This window comes from Cnephaeus nilssonii (genome assembly GCF_951640355.1).
Source record: "Cnephaeus nilssonii genome assembly, chromosome: 16".
NCBI classification, from domain to species: domain Eukaryota; kingdom Metazoa; phylum Chordata; class Mammalia; order Chiroptera; family Vespertilionidae; genus Cnephaeus; species Cnephaeus nilssonii.
The window spans coordinates 7741072-7759416 of NC_137087.1; the positions used below are offsets into that span (position 1 = coordinate 7741072).

The 18345-nt window shown below is 51.6% G+C and overlaps 1 protein-coding gene across 1 annotated transcript in view; it reads right to left on the reverse strand.

Moving 5' to 3' along the window:
* ALOX5 (arachidonate 5-lipoxygenase) overlaps nt 1-15969 on the reverse strand; it is a gene marked incomplete at its 5' end in the record, with an annotated part of 57230 nt that extends 41261 nt beyond the window's left edge. Inside the window, 3 exons of the mRNA XM_079792931.1 lie at nt 6691-6772; nt 9242-9440; nt 15820-15969. Coding sequence (XP_079649057.1) covers nt 6691-6772; nt 9242-9440; nt 15820-15969 — 431 coding nt within the window. The remainder of the gene's footprint in view (nt 1-6690; nt 6773-9241; nt 9441-15819) is intronic.
* Between the last annotated feature and the right edge of the window lie 2376 nt (nt 15970-18345).

The window sequence follows — 18345 nt, forward strand, 5'->3', positions numbered from 1 at the left end:
AAGGACATCCGGAATGATGTCTGGTCTAATTAGCATATTACCCTTTTATTATTATAGATTGCAAGATTATTTTTCAAAAAGGATTTTTTTTTTTACATAAGCATTGAGGATCCTGAGAAGTTCTGTGATAATGAACCAGGGTTAATTGCTTTTTAACCCAGTTTTTCTGAAGAGAATTGGACCTATGAGTTACCATCCTGCAGCAATGTCTTCCCACCCAACCACTTCGTTAACATTCGGGTATTGTCAAGTTTCAGTCTTGCCCATCTGGGGTGTGTGTGTGTGTGTGTGTGTGTGTGTGTGTGTGTGTGTTGTGGTAGTCATAGTTGGAGTAGTGGTACTAGGGATCCAATTAATAGATCTTCATTGCCATCTTACTTTTGATTCCCTTGGTTCCAAATGAGGCTGAGCACTGTTTTGTGTTGGTTTTTTTTTGTATTTTTGCTCCTCATATTTTGTATGGTGAGTACTCAAATCGCTTGCCTATTTTTCTACTGAATTGACAACCCTCTTCTTATAGATTTGTAGGGGTCATTGGTATATTATAAATCATAATTCTTGTCCTCCACTCTGTGAATTGTCTTCTCCCCTTTCATGATGTCTTTCAGTGAACAGAAGTTTCTCCTCATGAGCTAGGTGATATTAATCTTTTCCTTTATGGTTAGTGCATTTTGAGTCTTTTTTGAAAAATCTTTTTAACTGGAGGCCAGGAAGAATAACCTCCTGTAGTCTAAAAATGTTATAGTTTTGCCTTTAATATTTAAGCCTATTCAACCCAAAACCGAGTTTTCTGAATGATGTGAAGTAGACTCCAAAGTCTTCTTTTCCTCCTTCTCCTCTCTCTCTCCCTTCTGTGGCTGCCCAGTAGCCTGGCCCCGCTCCTGCCCGTGCCCTCTGTATACATCACATTTCCACGCATGTATGGTCCCGTTGCTCATTTATTTTTTCATTATGCTTCACGGAAATGTAAGTTTTCATGGATCTGGGCAACCAGTAGGGTCTTCTGGACCACATGACAGCACCACTGCTGGGTCCCCGGGAGCGGGGAGGACAGGAGCTAAGAGATGAGAGACACCTCTACAAACAAACAGTTAAAAAAAGAGGCTGCCCAGCTTGGCCAGAATTGGTGAAGTTGGATACCCCTCATCTGCTTGTGAAAACTGGTCAAAGAGTTTTGAAGAGGAATTTGCCAATATATACTAATAACTTAACACTACTTGCTTAGTGACTTTATTTCTGGGCACCTATCCTGAGGAAAATACTTTAAAATGCACCAAAGTTCCACACAAAGGTTTTCACATTGTTTAGAAGAAAAACATCAGAAACTTCCAAAGTGTCCAGTTAGACTGGTGTTTAAATAGATTATGGTGCATCCATACAATGGGATATTATATAAAACCTAGAATAATGTTTGTGATAAGGCTTTTAAAATGTGGGGGAAATGTTCCTGCTATATCTTTAAGAGGAAAAAAGGAGGCTGAGGCTGCCGATTATGTATATAGTACAATCCTAAAGGAGTCAGAGTGAAAACGGATGAATTACAGTTATTTTCCTGCTTTCGTGTTATTCCCCTTCCCTGGCTTTATTGAATTAAAAAACCTTGAAATACTACATGTCCCTGGTGAGAAGCTAAACGATGGAGGAACATGTAGGAAAGTGTAACAGCCGCTGCCCCACCAAGGCCGCTCCACAGCCAGCAACCATGCTGACCCTCAGCACGCTGCCTCCCACTCTCTCTTGGAAGGAGTCTCACACTCAACAGTCTCCAGGGGCTGAAGCAGGAAACTAAGTGAAAAAAAGCCTTGATATAGACATTAGCAGGTGTGGACTGAGGAAACCTGGGGAACAAACACCTTGAAAACTCCACAATGACCCATCAAACATATGGAGGGGCTGGATACTGCCCACACCACCAGTTTCCATGTATTATTATTACTATTTTAAAGCAGATTTGTTGAGAAATAATTTACATACCATAAAATTCATGACTTCAAATTATCCAATTAAGAGGTTTTTAGTATATCTACAGAGTTGTGCACCCATCACCAGAATCTAATTTTGGAATATTTTCATCTCAAATAGAAATCCTGTACCCACTGATAGTCATTCCCCATCTCCCATCTCCAACTTCCAGCCCTAGGAAACCACTAATCTATTCATCTGTGTCCATAAATTTGGCTATTTAGACATTTCATATAAGTAGATTCATGCAGTATGTGGTCTTTTGTAAATGACTTTTTCATTTAGAAGAATGTTGTTGAGGTTCATGCATGGTTAAATATCCTCTATAATAATCCTATATAATAAAAGGGTAATATGCAAATAGACCACACGGCAGAACAACCAATCAAAGCATAATATGCTAATGATATGCTAAGGCTGCTCAACCTCTCACTATGACGTGCACTGACCACCAGGGGGCAGATGCTCCAACCGGTAGGTTAGTTTGCTGCTGGGGTCCGGCTGATCCAGACTGAGTGAGATGGGCTGGATATGCCCTAGAACCCTCCTGCGGTCCCTCCCCAGCCCAATCGTGCACCGGTGGGGTCCCTCAGCCTGGCCTGTGCCCTCTTGCAATCTGGGACCCCCTCGGGGGATGTTGGAGAGCCGGTTTTAGCCTGATCCTGCAGGCCACTCCCCTTGGGAGGGCGCCAGATGCAGAGTTCATGGCTGGTGAGTGCTCCTGCAGCAACACGAGCCTCTCCTGATTGGGACTGATTGGGCGCAAGCCCGTGGCAGGCACATGGGGCTGGGATGAGCAGGAGCAGCAGGTACGAGCTGCAGGCTGTGTTGGACTGCGGGTTTTGGCCTGATCCCTGCAGGCCACCCAGAGGGACCCCACCCATGCACGAATTCGTGCACCGGGCCTCCAGTATAACCATAATACATTACTTTTTAATGCTAAATAATATTCCACATGTTGTTTATCCATTCATCAGCTAATGAGATTTAGGTTGTTTCGACTTTGGGGTAATTATGAATATACTAGAGGCCCGGTGCACAAAATTTGTGCACAGGGGTGTGTGTCCCTCTGGGTGGCCTGCATCACGCCATCTTGTGATGACGTGAGGGCGTGATGACCACCTAGGCTATTATTAGTATAGATTGCTATGAATACCTTATACAATTTTTATGTGTAGAAATATGTTTTCATTACTCTGTGTAGTTACCTAGGAATAGAATTTAGATGTAGAATTCTAGGTCATATGGTAACTCCGTTTAAGATTTGGGAGAACTGCTAAAGTAGTTTCCAAAGTGGCTGCATCATTTTACATTCTACCAGCAATGTATGAGTTTCTCCACATCCTTGGCAGCACTTGCCATTATCTGCCTTTTTTGTTCTAGCCATCCTAGTGCATGTGAAGTGGTATTTCATGGTGCTGCCATGACAACCAACAGTGTTGAACATCCTTCCATGTGCTTATTGACCACTCATACATTTTCTTTGGAGAATGGTCTATGTATTCATTCCTTTTTATGGCTGAAATAGAGTCCATTACATAGATATACTACTGATATTCATCAGTTAGTGAACATTTGGGTTGAACTCACCTTTTGGCTATTGTGGACAATGCTGCTATAAACATTCACATACAAGTTTTTCTGTGGACATATGTTTTCATTTTTCTTGGGTATGTGCTTAGGTGTGGAATTGTACCATTTTACATCCCAACCAGTAGTATATGAAGCTCTTATTTCTCCACATCTTTGATAACACATGTTACTTTATCCCATTCTGTGGGTTATTTTTTCATTTTCTTGAGGGAATACTTTGAAGCATAAAAGTTTTAAAATTTGAGGACATCAATTTATCTTTTTTCTTTTGTAGCTTATGCTTTTGTTACATCTAAAATCCCTTTGCCATACGGTAATTCTATTTTTAATTTTTTGAGGAGTCTCCCAGGAATTGCATTGCTGGGTAATTATCCAAAACACTAATTTGAAAAGATATATGCACCACTATGTTCATTGAAGTGTTATTTACAATAGCCAAGATTTGGAAGCAACCTAAGTGCCTATGAATAGACGAATGGATAAAGAAGATGTGGAACCTATATACAATAAACATTACTTGGCCATAAAAAAGCATGACATCTTACCATTTACAACAATATGAATGAATCTAGAGCAGCGTTTCTCAACCTGTGGGTTGCGACCCCTTTGGGGGTCGAACAACCCTTTCACAGGGGTCGCCTAAGACATCCTGCATATCAGATATTTACATTACGATTCATAGCAGTAGCAAAATTACAGTTATGAAGTAGCAACGAAAATAATTTTATGGTTGGGGGTCACCACAACATGAGGAACTGTATTAAAGGGTCGCGGCATGAGGAAGGTTGAGAAACACTGATCTAGAGGGTATTGTGCTAAGTGAAATAGGTCGACACAGAGAGAAAAATGCCATATTATTTCACTTATATGTGAAATCTAAAGAACAAAATAAACAAACCAGTAAAACAGAAACAGACTAATAGCTATAGAAAACAAATTGATGGTGTTAGATGAGAGGGGATAGGGGGGCTGGGTGAAAAAGAGGAAGGGATTTTGGTGGGTACAAAATAGTCACGAGGGTGTAAAGTACAGCACAGGGAATATGGTCAATAATGTTGTAATAGCTATGCACGGTGCCTGGTTGGTAGTAGACTTATTGGGAGGATTACTTCATAAATTATATAAATGTCTACCCACTATGCTGTACCACTGAAACTAATATAAAATAATATTGAATGTCAACTATAATTGAAAATTCTTTGTGAAATCCAAGGTTATGAAGGTTTACCCATGTTTTCTTCAAACTTTTGTAGTTTTAGCTCTTGCATTGAGGTATTTGATCCATTTAAATTAACTTATGTATGTGGTGTGAGGTAAGGTCCAAGTTCATTCTTTTACATGTGGTTATTCACTTGTTCAGTTTATTAAAAGGAGCATTTTTCCTCCACTGAGTTATCTTGCTACCTCTGTTGAAAATTAATTGACATAAATGTAAGGGTTTGTTCCTGAACTCCCAATTCTATTTCATTGACCAACTGTCTTGATTGCAGCAGCAGTGTAGCAATTTTGATATTGAGAAGTCTGAGTCCTTCAACTTTGTTTTCTTTTTTTAGATTGTTTTGACTATCCTGGGTTCCTTGCATTTCAATATGAATTTTAGGATCTGCTTGTCAATATCTGCAAAAAAGTCAGCTGGGATTGTGATAGGGATTGTGTTATATCACTTTGGGGAGTACTGCCCTTTAAACAATATTAAGTCCTCTGATCCATGAGCATGAGATTACTTTCACCTTATTTAGATCTTCTTTTTGATACATGAATCATTTTATTCATTAACAAAATTTAGGTCTTTCACTGTTACTCATTAATCCTTTTTTTTAAAAAAAATTTATCTTTACTGTTGAAAGCATTACAGCTGTTCCCTTTTTTTCCTCATTGACACCCTTCACCTTGTCCCCCTGCCCCAGGTCTTCACCACACTATTGTCTGTGTCTTTAACTATCTTCAACACTACTTTGTAGTTTTATTGGCTTTTCTTAAATTTAGTTATAAATATTTTATTCCTTTTGATGCTATTGTAAACTGAATTGTTTTCTTATTTTTATTTTCAGATTGTTGGTTGCTAGCGTATAGATAAACAATTGAATTTTGTATATAATCTTGTATCCTGCTTTCTTGTGTGAATATTGAGATGATCATGTTTTTTAGTTGTTTATTCTATTTGGATGTTTAAACCAACCTTGCATGTTTGGGATAAATCCTACCTGGCCATATAATGCCTTTTATGTGCTACAGGGTTTGGTTTGCTAGTGTTTATTGAAAATCTTTGCATCTGTATTCATAAGAGATCTCGGTGTATAGTTTTCTTTTTTTTGCGATGTCTTTGGTTTTGGTATAATGCCTGTCTCATACAGTGAGTTAAGACTTGTTCCCTCTTCTACTTTCTGGAAGAGTTTATGTAAGATTGGTACAAATTTTTAAATGCTTGGTAGAATTCACCAGTGAAGCCATGTGGGCCTGAGTTTTTCTTTGTGGGAAGTTTTAAATTTAATACTTCAATCGCTTTGCTTATAATTGTTCTATTAAGATTATTTCATATTGAGTCAGTTTAGCAGTTTCTGTCTTTCTGTGAATCTGTCCATTTCATCTCAGTTATCTGATGGGTTGGTATACAGTTGTTCATAGTATTCCCTTGTATTCATTTTAATTTCTATGAGTTGGTACTGATAGTCCCTTTCTTCTAATTTTAATAATTTGTGGCCTCTCTTCTTTCTTAATCTTTAGCTAGAGATTTGCCAATGTTGTTTTGGATTATGTACCACTTTATAATCAAATTATTATCAGAAGACATGAAAAGTGGGGGTAATCCTTACAACTGGAGGTGAGGGAACATCAAGATGAATTCAAGCTTTTGTTGCCCATTCCTCCTAAATGCCAGTATGGTCGATCCCAAGATTTTTTTTATTATTATTGATTAAAGTATTAAATATACTTCATTTTTCCCATAATTCTCTTCACCACCGCTGCTTGGGGTGGTGGTTGGGGGGAGCTTGGGGACCACAGGCGGCTGGTGCCTTGGTCATCACTCACCAGCAGTGATGGGCCCTAAGCTGTGGGCAGGGATCATCTCATACCCCGGCCCCGAGACAGAGGAACCCGGGGTCCCGTGCCATTCGGCCTGATGGCATCACTCACCTGTACTGTTTCTGCCGTGTTTCCAGTTCTTTGCGTCTGTGCTGCTTGAGAATGTGAATTTGGTCATCGCGGGGCAGCTTTGCTGTGAGGAAAGGACACGTGTGAGAAGAGCCTAAGGATGAATGACATTACGGCCGACACCAGGGTTTCCCTCTGGCTCCCTGGCCCTGCTTCACATGGATCCTCTTACTGAAGCCTCAGCACACTCTGTTTTATTACATGGGACTCAGGCAGGTTGAAATTTACTCAAGGTCACACACCTAATTAGTAGGTTTGCACACAAGACTCAAATCCCACGCTCCTAGTCACTCCTTTTCCAAAAGACAGCTCCAGTCTCTCCTGCTGCTCACTCAGCAGCGGGCAGCCTGCACCGGGCCTGCGGATCCCTCCCGGTGCACGAGCCAGGCCTGTTTCCCAGGAGGCTATTCGGGCACAGGCAGTGACTCTCTGTCCCCCTCCTACCGGGACCGTGTGTGCCCAACTCTGGCCACCTGTGGATTTTCAGCTGGAGGCTCTACCTTCTGCTCGCCCGGAGGACATTGCTCTGCAGGAGTCCTGGCGCTGGGGCAGAGCCGGCTGCCTCTCTAGGTGTCCCTTGCTGGGTTTCTTTAAACCGCTCAGAACCGTCCGCTCCCATTCCCTGCAGCTCCCGTGCAGAGTAGCCAGGACAGCTGCCTGCGGCCCCCTGCGGCCCTATAGCAGCAGCTGCCCGTGGCTCTCGTGTTTCAAAGCCCAATTGGCTGCCTCCTGGAGAAACGTGTGACTTAAGATCCAACATACAGATGCCGACACTACCCATTCCCCGTGCTGCCTGCTCAGAGGACTGAGAATGCAGCCTAGCTCTGAAGCAGGATGTGGTGTCCTGGAGTGTGGGCTTTAGAAGGGACACACCTGGCGCCCGCTGGCTTGGCTTCCTTACAGGGGAAATGGAGGTAAAGTGCCCATTTCAGGTCATGGTGGGAAGCAGTGAGAGAGTGCAGCAAAGCCCCCACGCAGTGCTCGGCACCCAGGAACTGCCCAAGAAATGCGAACAGTGGCCACCGTCCTTATAATCCCAATGGACCTGAGCCTCTTCCTCCCTCTGAGCCTGGCTGCTAAGTCTCTCATCTCTCATTCAGGAGTGGGCAGGCGCTGGGGGTGAGGGGGGCGGAGGGGGCGGCAGCAGAGGGGCAGAGGCCGGACGGCGAGTGCCCTGTTACTGCTATTTCAGGTGACGGCAGTGGGCACAGTCACGGTGTTCCTGAGTGTCAGGGGTTCCAGACTTTCAAAGCTTCCATTCCATCACAGACTGATATTTTTGTAAAACACAATATAAATTAACTACTAAAAACGAAAATAAAAAATAAGCCAAAGACATTCGACAGGCATGCCCTGATTTTATTACCAGATGCAGTAGCCACAGAATTTTCCTGGCCAGCGGCTCTGGAAGCTGGGCTGCTCCCAGTCTCGGGCTCCCGCAGGCAACGGCCCCACAGAGCTACGCACACTCCTGCCACATGGCCACCCCCAGGGCCAAGTTTGTGATCTCTTCCTGAGGCCAGGGGACAAAACTCCTCTAGCTCCAGTCCTTCAGTTCAGACATTTTCTTGGAATTTGGCTTCGTAAGTTAAAGCCATGTCGGAAACAACGGGGTGTGCCTGATGGTTTAAGAACCCTGGGCAGAGAGGGGCCTTCTCCTCCTTCGTCTCGGTTTTCTTAGCTAAGAAGGGGCCGGTAATCACTCTGTGTTACTGGGCGGGACTTCCGTGAAGAGCAAATGAGCCAGCAGGAGGAAGCCATCGCACTAGGAATGCTAAAGGGCGCCAGGGATGGAGGCAGCCGGCCCCGCCTCGTTCTGGGGGGTGCATGGCACCTGAAGACTTATTTTTCCAGGCTTACAGTGTGAGCAAACTGAAGGGCCAGGACTTGAAGTAAGGTAGGGACCTGCCGAGGCCCGGATGGCGCTCTCGCAGGCTAAGAGGCTGGTGTGCAGAAAGCTGGCGGCATGGCTGACCTCTGCCCCGTGCTCCCTGCGCATCGGCCAGCCGCGCCTCCTGTGCAGAATGGCCTGCTGAGGCAGCGCCAGGCTGGGCCTGCACGGGTGAGGGGCTTGCTTCAGAGGACAGATTTTAGGTTCTTTTCTCTTTCAACAAAAAGTGGGGCTTTGCCTTTAACAACTGCTTACTGCAGACCCAGCCTGCCCACAGCCTCTGGGTGGGGCCCTGCTGTGACGTCACACAGGGCAGTGTGGGGCTGGGTGTCTGAGATCTGCAAAGCAATGCATCTGGAGAGCTGCCCTTTTAGGGGTACCCCCAGGGGCACTTGTTACTGGGAAGCCTAGTTACCCCTTGGAGAACTATAGCTCAGGGACCCCATGGCTGGCCTGCGCCGGGGGCCACAGGCTCCACCCTGGGAGCCGGGTCTGTTAGGAGGGGGGAAGTTCACGCCTCCTGCAGGTGCTTCGAGGCACAGAGCAGTGCCCGCCCGGGGCCGGTGGTCATTATGCCCGTGGATGGAAGGGGTCTGCAAGCCCCAGCCTTGGGAAGCTCGGGGAGCCGGCCCAGCTGCTCACCTCGCCCGTCTCTGAGCACCACCTCGCCCTCCCCGGTGAGCCAGCGGTAGCAGGGGAACTCGATGTAGTCCCCGGAGGGCGTCTTCAGCGTGACGTACTTCAGGTACCAGTCGTCGTGCAGCCAATACTTGCGCTTCTCGATTTTGACCAGCTGGATGTCGCCCAGCTCTTCATCCACCGTCACATCGTAAGAATCCACCTGCGAAGGAGAAAAGGCAGGTGAGACCTCTGAGGCCGTGGAGCCTGGGTGTCACCCTGTGGCCCCGCGCCCAGGTGTCTGCAGGTGCCTGCCCTCTGGCTGTGGGACCACCTGCGGGTCTGCCGCGCTGGAGGCAGGGGCTGTGGGAAGCCGGACTCAGGCCTTTCTGGGGCACTTGCTAAACCAGATTCCACCAGCCCTGAGCTTTCCCTCAGACAGAGCCTAGAGCTCTCAGCATGCCCGTCAGGCCAGTGGAGGGCACACTGTTCGTGGTGCATGCGCCCCCAGGCACCTTACTCTTCTCCTGCCAGTAGCACCCTGAGGGACTTTGTCAGTAAAATGAGAAGTTGTCGTCAGAGACCTCCGGGCTCGCAAGCTGTGGCAGCCGCAGGCGCAGGCGCCAGACGCTGTGGTTAGAAAGCAGAAGCCTCCTTCCTGTGCCCTGCGGTCTCGGCCTGGGCCCCGAGGACAAGGAGCCAGGTGTGTGAGAAGACACTTCCGTGCAGTGAGGCCTGGGTCTGGGCAGGGTGGCGGCTCCAGGGGAAGTGGCTTTTCTGTGGCTCCGAGGGGCTGGAGCAGCTGAAGTGTCCTGGGTTTGATGCAGGAAGGCTGGGGCTCAGGGGAGAGGACAGCCATTCCAAGGAGCAGGTGCAGGAGCATCCTGGTGGACACTCTCCTGGGAGGGAGGAGCCCGGCGCCTGGGACTGTGAAGGACAGTGGGGGCTCGTGGCCTCTGGGACTGGGCGGCTCTCAGAAGCAAGGCCAGCTGTCCGGATGGGGTGGTGACCGACAAGGAGAGGAGGGGCAGCTTCCCTGAGGGCGGGAAGAGCAGGGTCACCTTCAACAGGAGGAGGGCCCCCAGGTTTCCCGCCCCTGTAGGCCTGGCAGAGGGCTTTGGAGTCTCACCCAGGACAGACAGACTGAGCAAACGGCAGGGCTCCCATATGCCGTCTGACAGCGTCTTGGCGGGGCTAGAGGAATACGCCTGCCCGTCTGGCGGGTCTCTGACTGGCCCCGGCTTCAAACTCAGTGCTCAGGAGGCGAGCAAGCATCTGAGGAGTTCAGCCCCTGCAACTCAGCAAGTCTTTTAGGCATGAGGTCTGGCTACTGTGGCGTTGGCACCCACGGGAGCCACTACTGGACAGTCACAAAGAACAGAGACAGGCTCCCAGAAGACCGCTGGGTCCCAAGCATCAAATCGCAAGTCAAGTCTTAGGAAGGTCCCACATCACTCCCTCCTCTGGGGGCCAGAGCCAGGTGGCTGCTCTGCTGTCTGTTTGCCTTGACACGTTGAATTCTCATGCCCATTCAGCACAGTGGACACTGTCAACAGTGGCTGGCCCCTCTCCAGCCCTCAGTAAATGCAAAGCGTGTGCGCGACTGCGCGGATGGTTCCCACTTTACAGAAGGAAACAGGCTCACAGAAGTCAGGCAGCTGCCAGCCGTGGTGTAATTGTGGCCCCAGGATTGCAGTCCGCACCTGTCTGGTGGCCAGTCCAGTCCTCCACCCTCCCTGTAGCCACGTGGTGGGAAAAGCCCCGGACAGGGAGCCGGTGACCTGGCTCTGAGCCCTGGTTCACCCCTCGATGGAGTATGAAGAGGCAGCGTGGGTGGGGTGGAGGGCATGGAACAGCTTCCTAAGAGATGGCATTTGAGGCAGCTCTTGGGACTTAGTAAGATTTCAGAGGTGAGGTGAGTGGGAGGAGCGGGATGGGCAGGGCATTTCCATTACAGGAAAGGAGAAAGCAAGATCCTCCAGGCAGGAGGCGGCTGGAGCAGGGAGCTCCCTGAGCAGAGGCGGCAGGAGCTGCGGGCAGACGCTGGAGAGAGACATGGAGCCAGGGAGCATGCCCTTCACCTGCCTCAGTTTGTGGAAGGACCACTTGGCTGATTTCACTGGCTGTTCTCGACTCCTTTTTGAATATTTCAGCCAAGTGTTGGCTGGCCATTTTCATCTGGTTTTTATATCAGCATTTTAAGGAGGGCTTCATTTTCTCTGCCCAGATCCCTGCTGTTGCTGTGACAGGGATCTCTGCTGGAGCAAGGACAGGGGAGGGCCATGGCCCAGCCAGCCTGGGGTGCCCATCTTGGGGGGCTGATGGAGGATGATGGGGGGCTGGGAAGGGATAGGAGGAGGCTGTAAAGCAGAGAGAGAGGGAGACTGAGGGGTGGACAAGGGAGAAACTGGGGTAGAGAGACGGAGAGAGGGTGCCGTGGTTAGGGAGATGGAGGGGGGAGAATGGGTGAGCAGGAGGAAAATGGGAGACAGAATGGAGGAGAAATTGGAGCAGAGAAGAAATTGGGGGTTTGAGGGATGGTGGGGAATAGGGAGTAGAGGAATAAAGGGAGCAAGAAGAGGAGGCAGCTGTATGGAAGAGAGGGGACAGAGAAGAAAGACTGGGGGATAGAGATTGAGGAGCAAAAAGAAATATTTATTCTTCATTAATATATCCTGAGAATGAGGTTGTTCTAGAATGTATTCTTCATGAATATCCTACATAATAAAATGGTAATATGTAAATTACCATCACTCCGCTACGCCCACGATTGGGCCAGCAGGAGGCGCAGGGGGCGGGACTCAGGGTGGCCGGGGTAGCTGATTGGGCCAGAAGGACGCTGAGCTCGCGGCGCCTCTGGCGCCGCGAGCTCAGCATCTGTACCATGGCTGCCGGAGGCTTTCGGAAGGCCTGGGGCGCCGGACAGGTCCCCCGCGATCAAAGGCCAAAGCGGGGGACCTGGCCGCCTGTCTGCTCCGGCGCAAGGCCTTTCGAAAGCCTCCGCAGCGCCGGAGGCTTTCGGAAGGCCTGGGGCGCCTGCGGACAGCCAGCCAGACAGGTCCCCCGCGATCAAAGGCCAAAGCGGGGGACCTGGCCGCCTGTCTGCTCCGGCGCAAGGCCTTTCGAAAGCCTCCGCAGCGCCGGAGGCTTTCGGAAGGCCTGGGGCGCCGGCGGACGGACAGCCGGACAGGTCCCCCGCGATCAAAGGCCAAAGCGGGGGACCTGGCCGCCTGTCTGCTCCGGCGCAAGGCCTTTCGAAAACCTCCGCAGCGCCGGAGGCTTTCGGAAGGCCTGGGGCGCCTGCGGACAGCCAGCCGGACAGGTCCCCCGCGATCAAAGGCCAAAGCGGGGGACCTGGCCGCCTGTCTGCTCCGGCGCAAGGCCTTTCGAAAGCCTCCGCAGCGCCGGAGGCTTTCGGAAGGCCTGGGGCGCCGGCGGACAGCCAGCCAGACAGGTCCCCCGCGATCAAAGGCCAAAGCGGGGGACCTGGCCGCCTGTCTGCTCCAGCGCAAGGCCTTTCGAAAGCCTCCGCAGCGCCGGAGGCTTTCGGAAGGCCTGGGGCACCGGCGGACAGCCCGCTGGTGCACCAGGTGCATGATTAAATCATGCACTGGGCCTCTAGTATTATGATAATATTCACAGAAAATATTCAAGAAGTATATATAATTGTAAGAATTGCTTACACTCCCTGAATATATTCCAGGATAACTTATTGCGCTTAGCTTTCCTAAAAGTGCTGCCACAGAATGAAAATGGGTCAAGCGAGATTTCCCAGAAATGTCCTATCTGCTACAGTCACGCCATTTTACCTGAATTATTTTCAATGAACAGAGTGAAAGAAACACACCAGTTGGCTTAATTGGCCCAGACTTGGGCTCGTCTCTGGGCTCTGGGTCCGCAGTCCGGCTGTCCCCCACAGACACCGAGGGCCCATGGAGGGGGGCTGTTCCCAGGAGAATCTGACCTGTGAAGGGCTCCCGCTCCCAGTCCTGCCTAAACCACTCTGCAGGCTGCTGGGGAGAACAGCCAGGGCTCTGTGACTCAATTTATCTAGAAACAACCATCAGTCCTCTCCGTTATCTGACTGAATTGTGCAAGGGTGGGTTGGGGTGTTGACCGGCCGATGACCTGGAAATGACTGACTGGTTGCCTGGAAACAGTCGTTACTGCCACTGTTATTAACCATCACGATCGTAACACTTTTCCAGTAAAATGGATACCTTTATCTTCTCAGCAAGTATTTCCTCTAATTCTTTCTTTCACCTTTACCCAAACGGGACAGATCGTCCTTAAAGAGACATTGGCTGGAGAATGGGGAAGTCGCTCTGGGCTGTGCAAGACAGTGTGGAGTAACTTTGCATCAACAGGAACTTTCTCAAAAACTGATGTTTTTTCAGAGAGCCTTTCGGAGCCAGCTGGTTCCCCTGCACGGAGCAGCCACCCTGACTGGCCCTCTCTCAGCCCGATGGAAATGTGAATGCAAATCGCTCCTGAAATTTGCTTCTGAGACACTCGCTGAGGTGTTGAATCACAAGGGCATTTAAATGAATTCTCGGGGTGGGCAGACAGAAGAGAGGGAGGGGGATAAGGAGCAGAGCAGTGCTTCCAGCCCTCTGCCCACAACCTGTTTGGGTCACGCCGCTGTCTCCGGGGAGAAGCCACACTGGGCGCCGGTGCTGCACAGTGAGGACCCTGCTGTGCGCCGAGTGTGGGAGGACAGGGCCCAGGTGGCCCGCTGATAAGGGGACGCAGTCTGCATCCTGTCCTCCTCCCTGCGGTGTGGGGCGTCCGTAAGTAATAGAAGCAAACGAAGGTGCTTCAGAAAGGACAGAGGGGGCCATGGTCTCGCACGGATGACTAGCTAGCCCTCCTGTTCTCAGGGCCAGTTCCCGGGCAGGGCAGCCAGCACCCGGAGGTGGTCCGCACACGCAACACCCGTGTCTCCGTGAAGGGAGCTCGACCCTGGCTAATCCAGGGTGGGGCAAAAGTAGGTTGACAGTTGTTCGTATGGGAAATAAGACAGCCCTGGCCGGTAGCTCAGTGGTTAGAGCGTCAGCCTGCTCATGGAAGGGTCATGGGTTTGATTCCCAGTCAAGGGTACATACCTGGGTTGCAGGTTCAATCCCCGGCCCCAGGCGGGGTGGGTTCAAGAAGCAACCAATCCATGTGTCTCTCTCTCATGGATGTTTCTCTCCTTAATCCCCGCCCTCCCTCCCCCCCCCCTCCCCCTTCCACTTGATGGAAAAAATATCCTCGGGTAAGGATTATCAAAATAAAGAAACCACAAAAGGAAATAATACAAGAATAAATAATGATACAAGAATAAACTGTGTTTTGCATACTCACAACTGGAAACCTACATTTGCCCACCCTGTATGCTGAACTTGGCCAAGTGCCCCGTCAGCCTACGGCGAGGATCTAAGGCTCCGGAGCACAGCCCAGCCCGTCCGAGTCTGGGACTGGGAAAGGGGACTACGACGTGCAGGCTCTAGGCTCTGCAGCCTAAGCACACTTCACAGATGAATCCGTAAGGGTCTGGCCGAGCCATATGAAATTGCCGTTTTGTCTGTCCAACGTAATGGACTCTGAGCAATTTTATGTGGTTCGACCCTATAATCCACGGGGTGGCGAGAAGACGCGTTGTGAAGTCTGCGTGTGTGGGTCCGGTTCAGGAGCTGGGGTGGCGGAGGGAACAGTATTCCGGGGCTCGCAGCCTCCTGGGGCGGCCACAGCAGCCGGTCGCCGAGCGCTGCCTACGCGGGCCCTGGCTGGGCGCTGCCGGAGGCGCCGCGGGGCCTGGCCGCCTGCTCGCGGCTGGAGCTCGTGCGGGAGCCTCAGGCGCCCGCTTCCGAGTGAGGACACCTGTGCACGTCACACAGCACCTGGCCCGCCGCCTGGGGCGCAGTGAACACCAGCTCCCTCGCTTCCTGCACTCCTCCAGCTCCGGGGTCTCCAGGGAAGAGGGGGGAGGGGAGTCCTACACCCCCCTCCCGCCCCCCAGCCCTCACTCTGGGTGGACGCTCCCCGCTGCCTTGCAAGCCTTCCCCTCCTCGGGTTCTCTTGTTCCTCCTAAATACCTCTGGGACCCGTCCTGAAACGGCAGCTGCTCAGTTGTGGAGACTTCTGCTAGTACATTTGGGGAAACTGAGGCCCGGGGGGGGGGGGGGGGCGGGACAGTGAGCTAGTGGTCAGGCCCGGATGGCACTCAGGTCCCTGGACGCCCGACCTGCGCTTTCTCACAGCTGGCGGCTGCTCCAGGTGCCCTCTGCGCGCCACAGCAGGGCGAGGACTCGCGGGGTCCCTGTCCAGGCCCCTCTCCCCCACCCCTGGAAGGAGCCCGTGAATGGGGCCTCTCAGAGCCTCGGCCTCCGGTGTGAACGGAGAGCAAACCTTGACCCTCCCGCGCCCTGGGGAGCAGGGCCTCCCCCTAGACCAGACCCTGACCATGGTCCCCAACGGACGCGCTTCCACGGGCCCAGGTCTCCCGGAGGGGCTGCTGGAGCGCCCCAGCCGGCAGGCCGCCCCGATGGATGGTCCCGGGGTCCTTCTGCCCGGCCCCGCCCTCCCCACGGCCCCCCGCGCCCGCCGCGCCGCCCGCTCACCGCGCCGCGCTCGAAGTCGTTGTAGAAAGCCTTGTCCAGCAGGTGCTTCTCGCTGCAGCCCGCGGTGCCCACGAGGCTGAGGTAGATGTAGTCGTCGGTGCCGGCGAACCACTGGCTGCCGGTGGCCACGGTGACCGTGTAGGAGGGCATGGCGGCGGGCAGCGGGCTCGGCGAGCGCTGGAGCCTCCGGGCGCTGGTCCCCGAGCGCAACTCCCCTGGACCCCGGACCCCGCCCGCCCGGCGGCCTCGCCCCGCCCCCGCCCCGCCCTCCTGCGGCTCCAACCTGGAGGGGACGCCTGGGCGCGCGGAGTCACCCCTCCCTGCGTTTCCCCTGCTCGGCTCGGCGTCCGTTTTAGTATCGAGGGGCCCGGGGCAACCTCAGCTGCCACCCCTCATCCATCCACCCCTCATCCATCCACCCCTCATCCATCCTCCCACCCTCCCAGTCTCTCATCTCTGTCACACTCTGCGCCCTCGCTCATGCTCAGCTTCCCCCAGGGAGCCTATAGGGCTGGGCTCCCGGGACCCCCAGAAAACCTGCTCTCTCCAAGTTCCCAGGGCGCGTGGGCGCGCGGGAACAGTCTCCCCTGCTGTGCGTTTCCCGGTCCACAGCGGGAGGAGGAAGCCACCTGGGGGTCGGGGAGGCCACACCCCTGAGCCCACACAGCGCGAGCGGAGACTGTCAGCACTGGCTCCTGCCACGCGCTGGGCTGAATGCCACGCCGGGCGCGGGCAGGTGGAAACCAGGTGAGACAGGTGCCAGCCACGCCCAGGCCGTGAGATGGGCAGGGTACAGTGGGAGGCAGAGCAGCCTGAGAGGGGGGGGGGGGGGGGGCCCGGACGAGAAAACCCAAACCTAGACGCTGAGGGGACTTCCCGAGAGGAGGGCTGCGCAGCGCGGGGCTGGCGGCTGCGCTGCGGGGAAGGCGGCAGGCTTGTTTGAGACACTCATGGGAGTGGACCCGTGGCTGGAGGCCCCGGGAAGGAGATGTGGACCACAGGGGGTGCTCCCACAGTTAGAGCTGGTACGGGGGAACCCACTGCCCCCCTTCATCTCCCCCCCCCCCCTCCAATCTGTTGACTTTCTAGGTGAGGGGCAGGAGCCTGCGAAGGGCGTTAGTGGAAGACTTTGTGCACTGGAAGGCAGCTTCCCAACTACTATGACCTGGTCTCAACGATTCTCTCTATTCGCCTACACGCCCTCATCCCCCCGCTCCCACTCCAGAACTGGTCTGACCGGGCTACACATTCAGTAAAGAGCGGGACTAAATTAAAACCAGCCAATCCCATGCGAGGTGGAGGCCATGGCAGGTCACCTGCTTTGGGCGCTCATTCGGAGGGAGGCTGTAAGATGCTGACGAAGATGCAGGCCAAAGGCAGGCTCCCCGTTTCTGGGAGCCTGGGCTGTACCTGGTGGCAAATCCTGCCTCCATGGCAGGACCAAGACTCTGGGCAGAAAGAGGGCACCATTCCACCTCTACACCTGGGGGATGAGGTCAGATTTCAGTGCGCCTGGCTTTACTCATCGAAAGACAGGCACCAAGGGATTATTATTTTTATTATTTATATTACTAGAATGTAATTTATTTTCCTGTTGCACATTCATGCTGATCGAAGTTTGTTTTTTTTAAATAATTCTTTATCGTTCAAAGTATTACATAGGTCCCCCTTTCCCCCATTAACCCCTCTCCAGCCCGCCCTTGCCCGCCGCCCCAGGCCCTCTGTGTCCATGGGCCATGCATTTACTAATAGGCATACAAGGTCCTTGGTTAATAGCTTCCCATCCACCCACCCGCCCCACCTTCCCTCCAAGATTCCGCACTCTGTTCCATGTCTCTGGATCCACTTCGTTCATCAGTTTATTTTGTTACTTAGATGCCACATATGCATGAGATCATGTGATGCTTGTCTTTCTCTGCCTGACTTATTTCACGTAGCATGATACTCTCCAGGTCCCACCATGCTGTCTCAAAGGGTAAGAGATTCTTCTTTTTTACAGCTGCATAGTATTCCAGGGTGTAAATGTACCACAGCTTTTTTATCCACTCATCTACTGATGGGCACTTAGGCTGTTTCAGCTATTGTAAATTGTGCTGCTATGAACATAAGGTGCATACATTCTTTCTGATTAGCATTTCGGGTTTCTTAGGATATCTTCCTAGAAGTGGGATCACTGGGTCAAATGGCAGTTCCATATTTAATGTCTTGAGGAAACTCCGCACTGTTCTCCATAATGGCTGCTCCTGTGAAGCATTCTGGACCCGGGCATTTGTTTGCTGGGAGTTTTTTTATTGCCGTTTCTGTGTCATCAGTTGTTATTGGCCTATTTGGGTTTTCTGATTCCTCCTGATTCAGTTTTGGGAGATTGCATTTATCTAGGAATTTGTCCATTTCACTCATTGTCCAGCTTACCGGCATATAGTTGTTCATTTTATTTTCTTACAATCCTTTGTATTTCTGTGGTGTTAGTGGTTACTTCTCCATTTTCGTTTCTGATTTTATTTATTTGGGTTCTCTCTCTTTGTT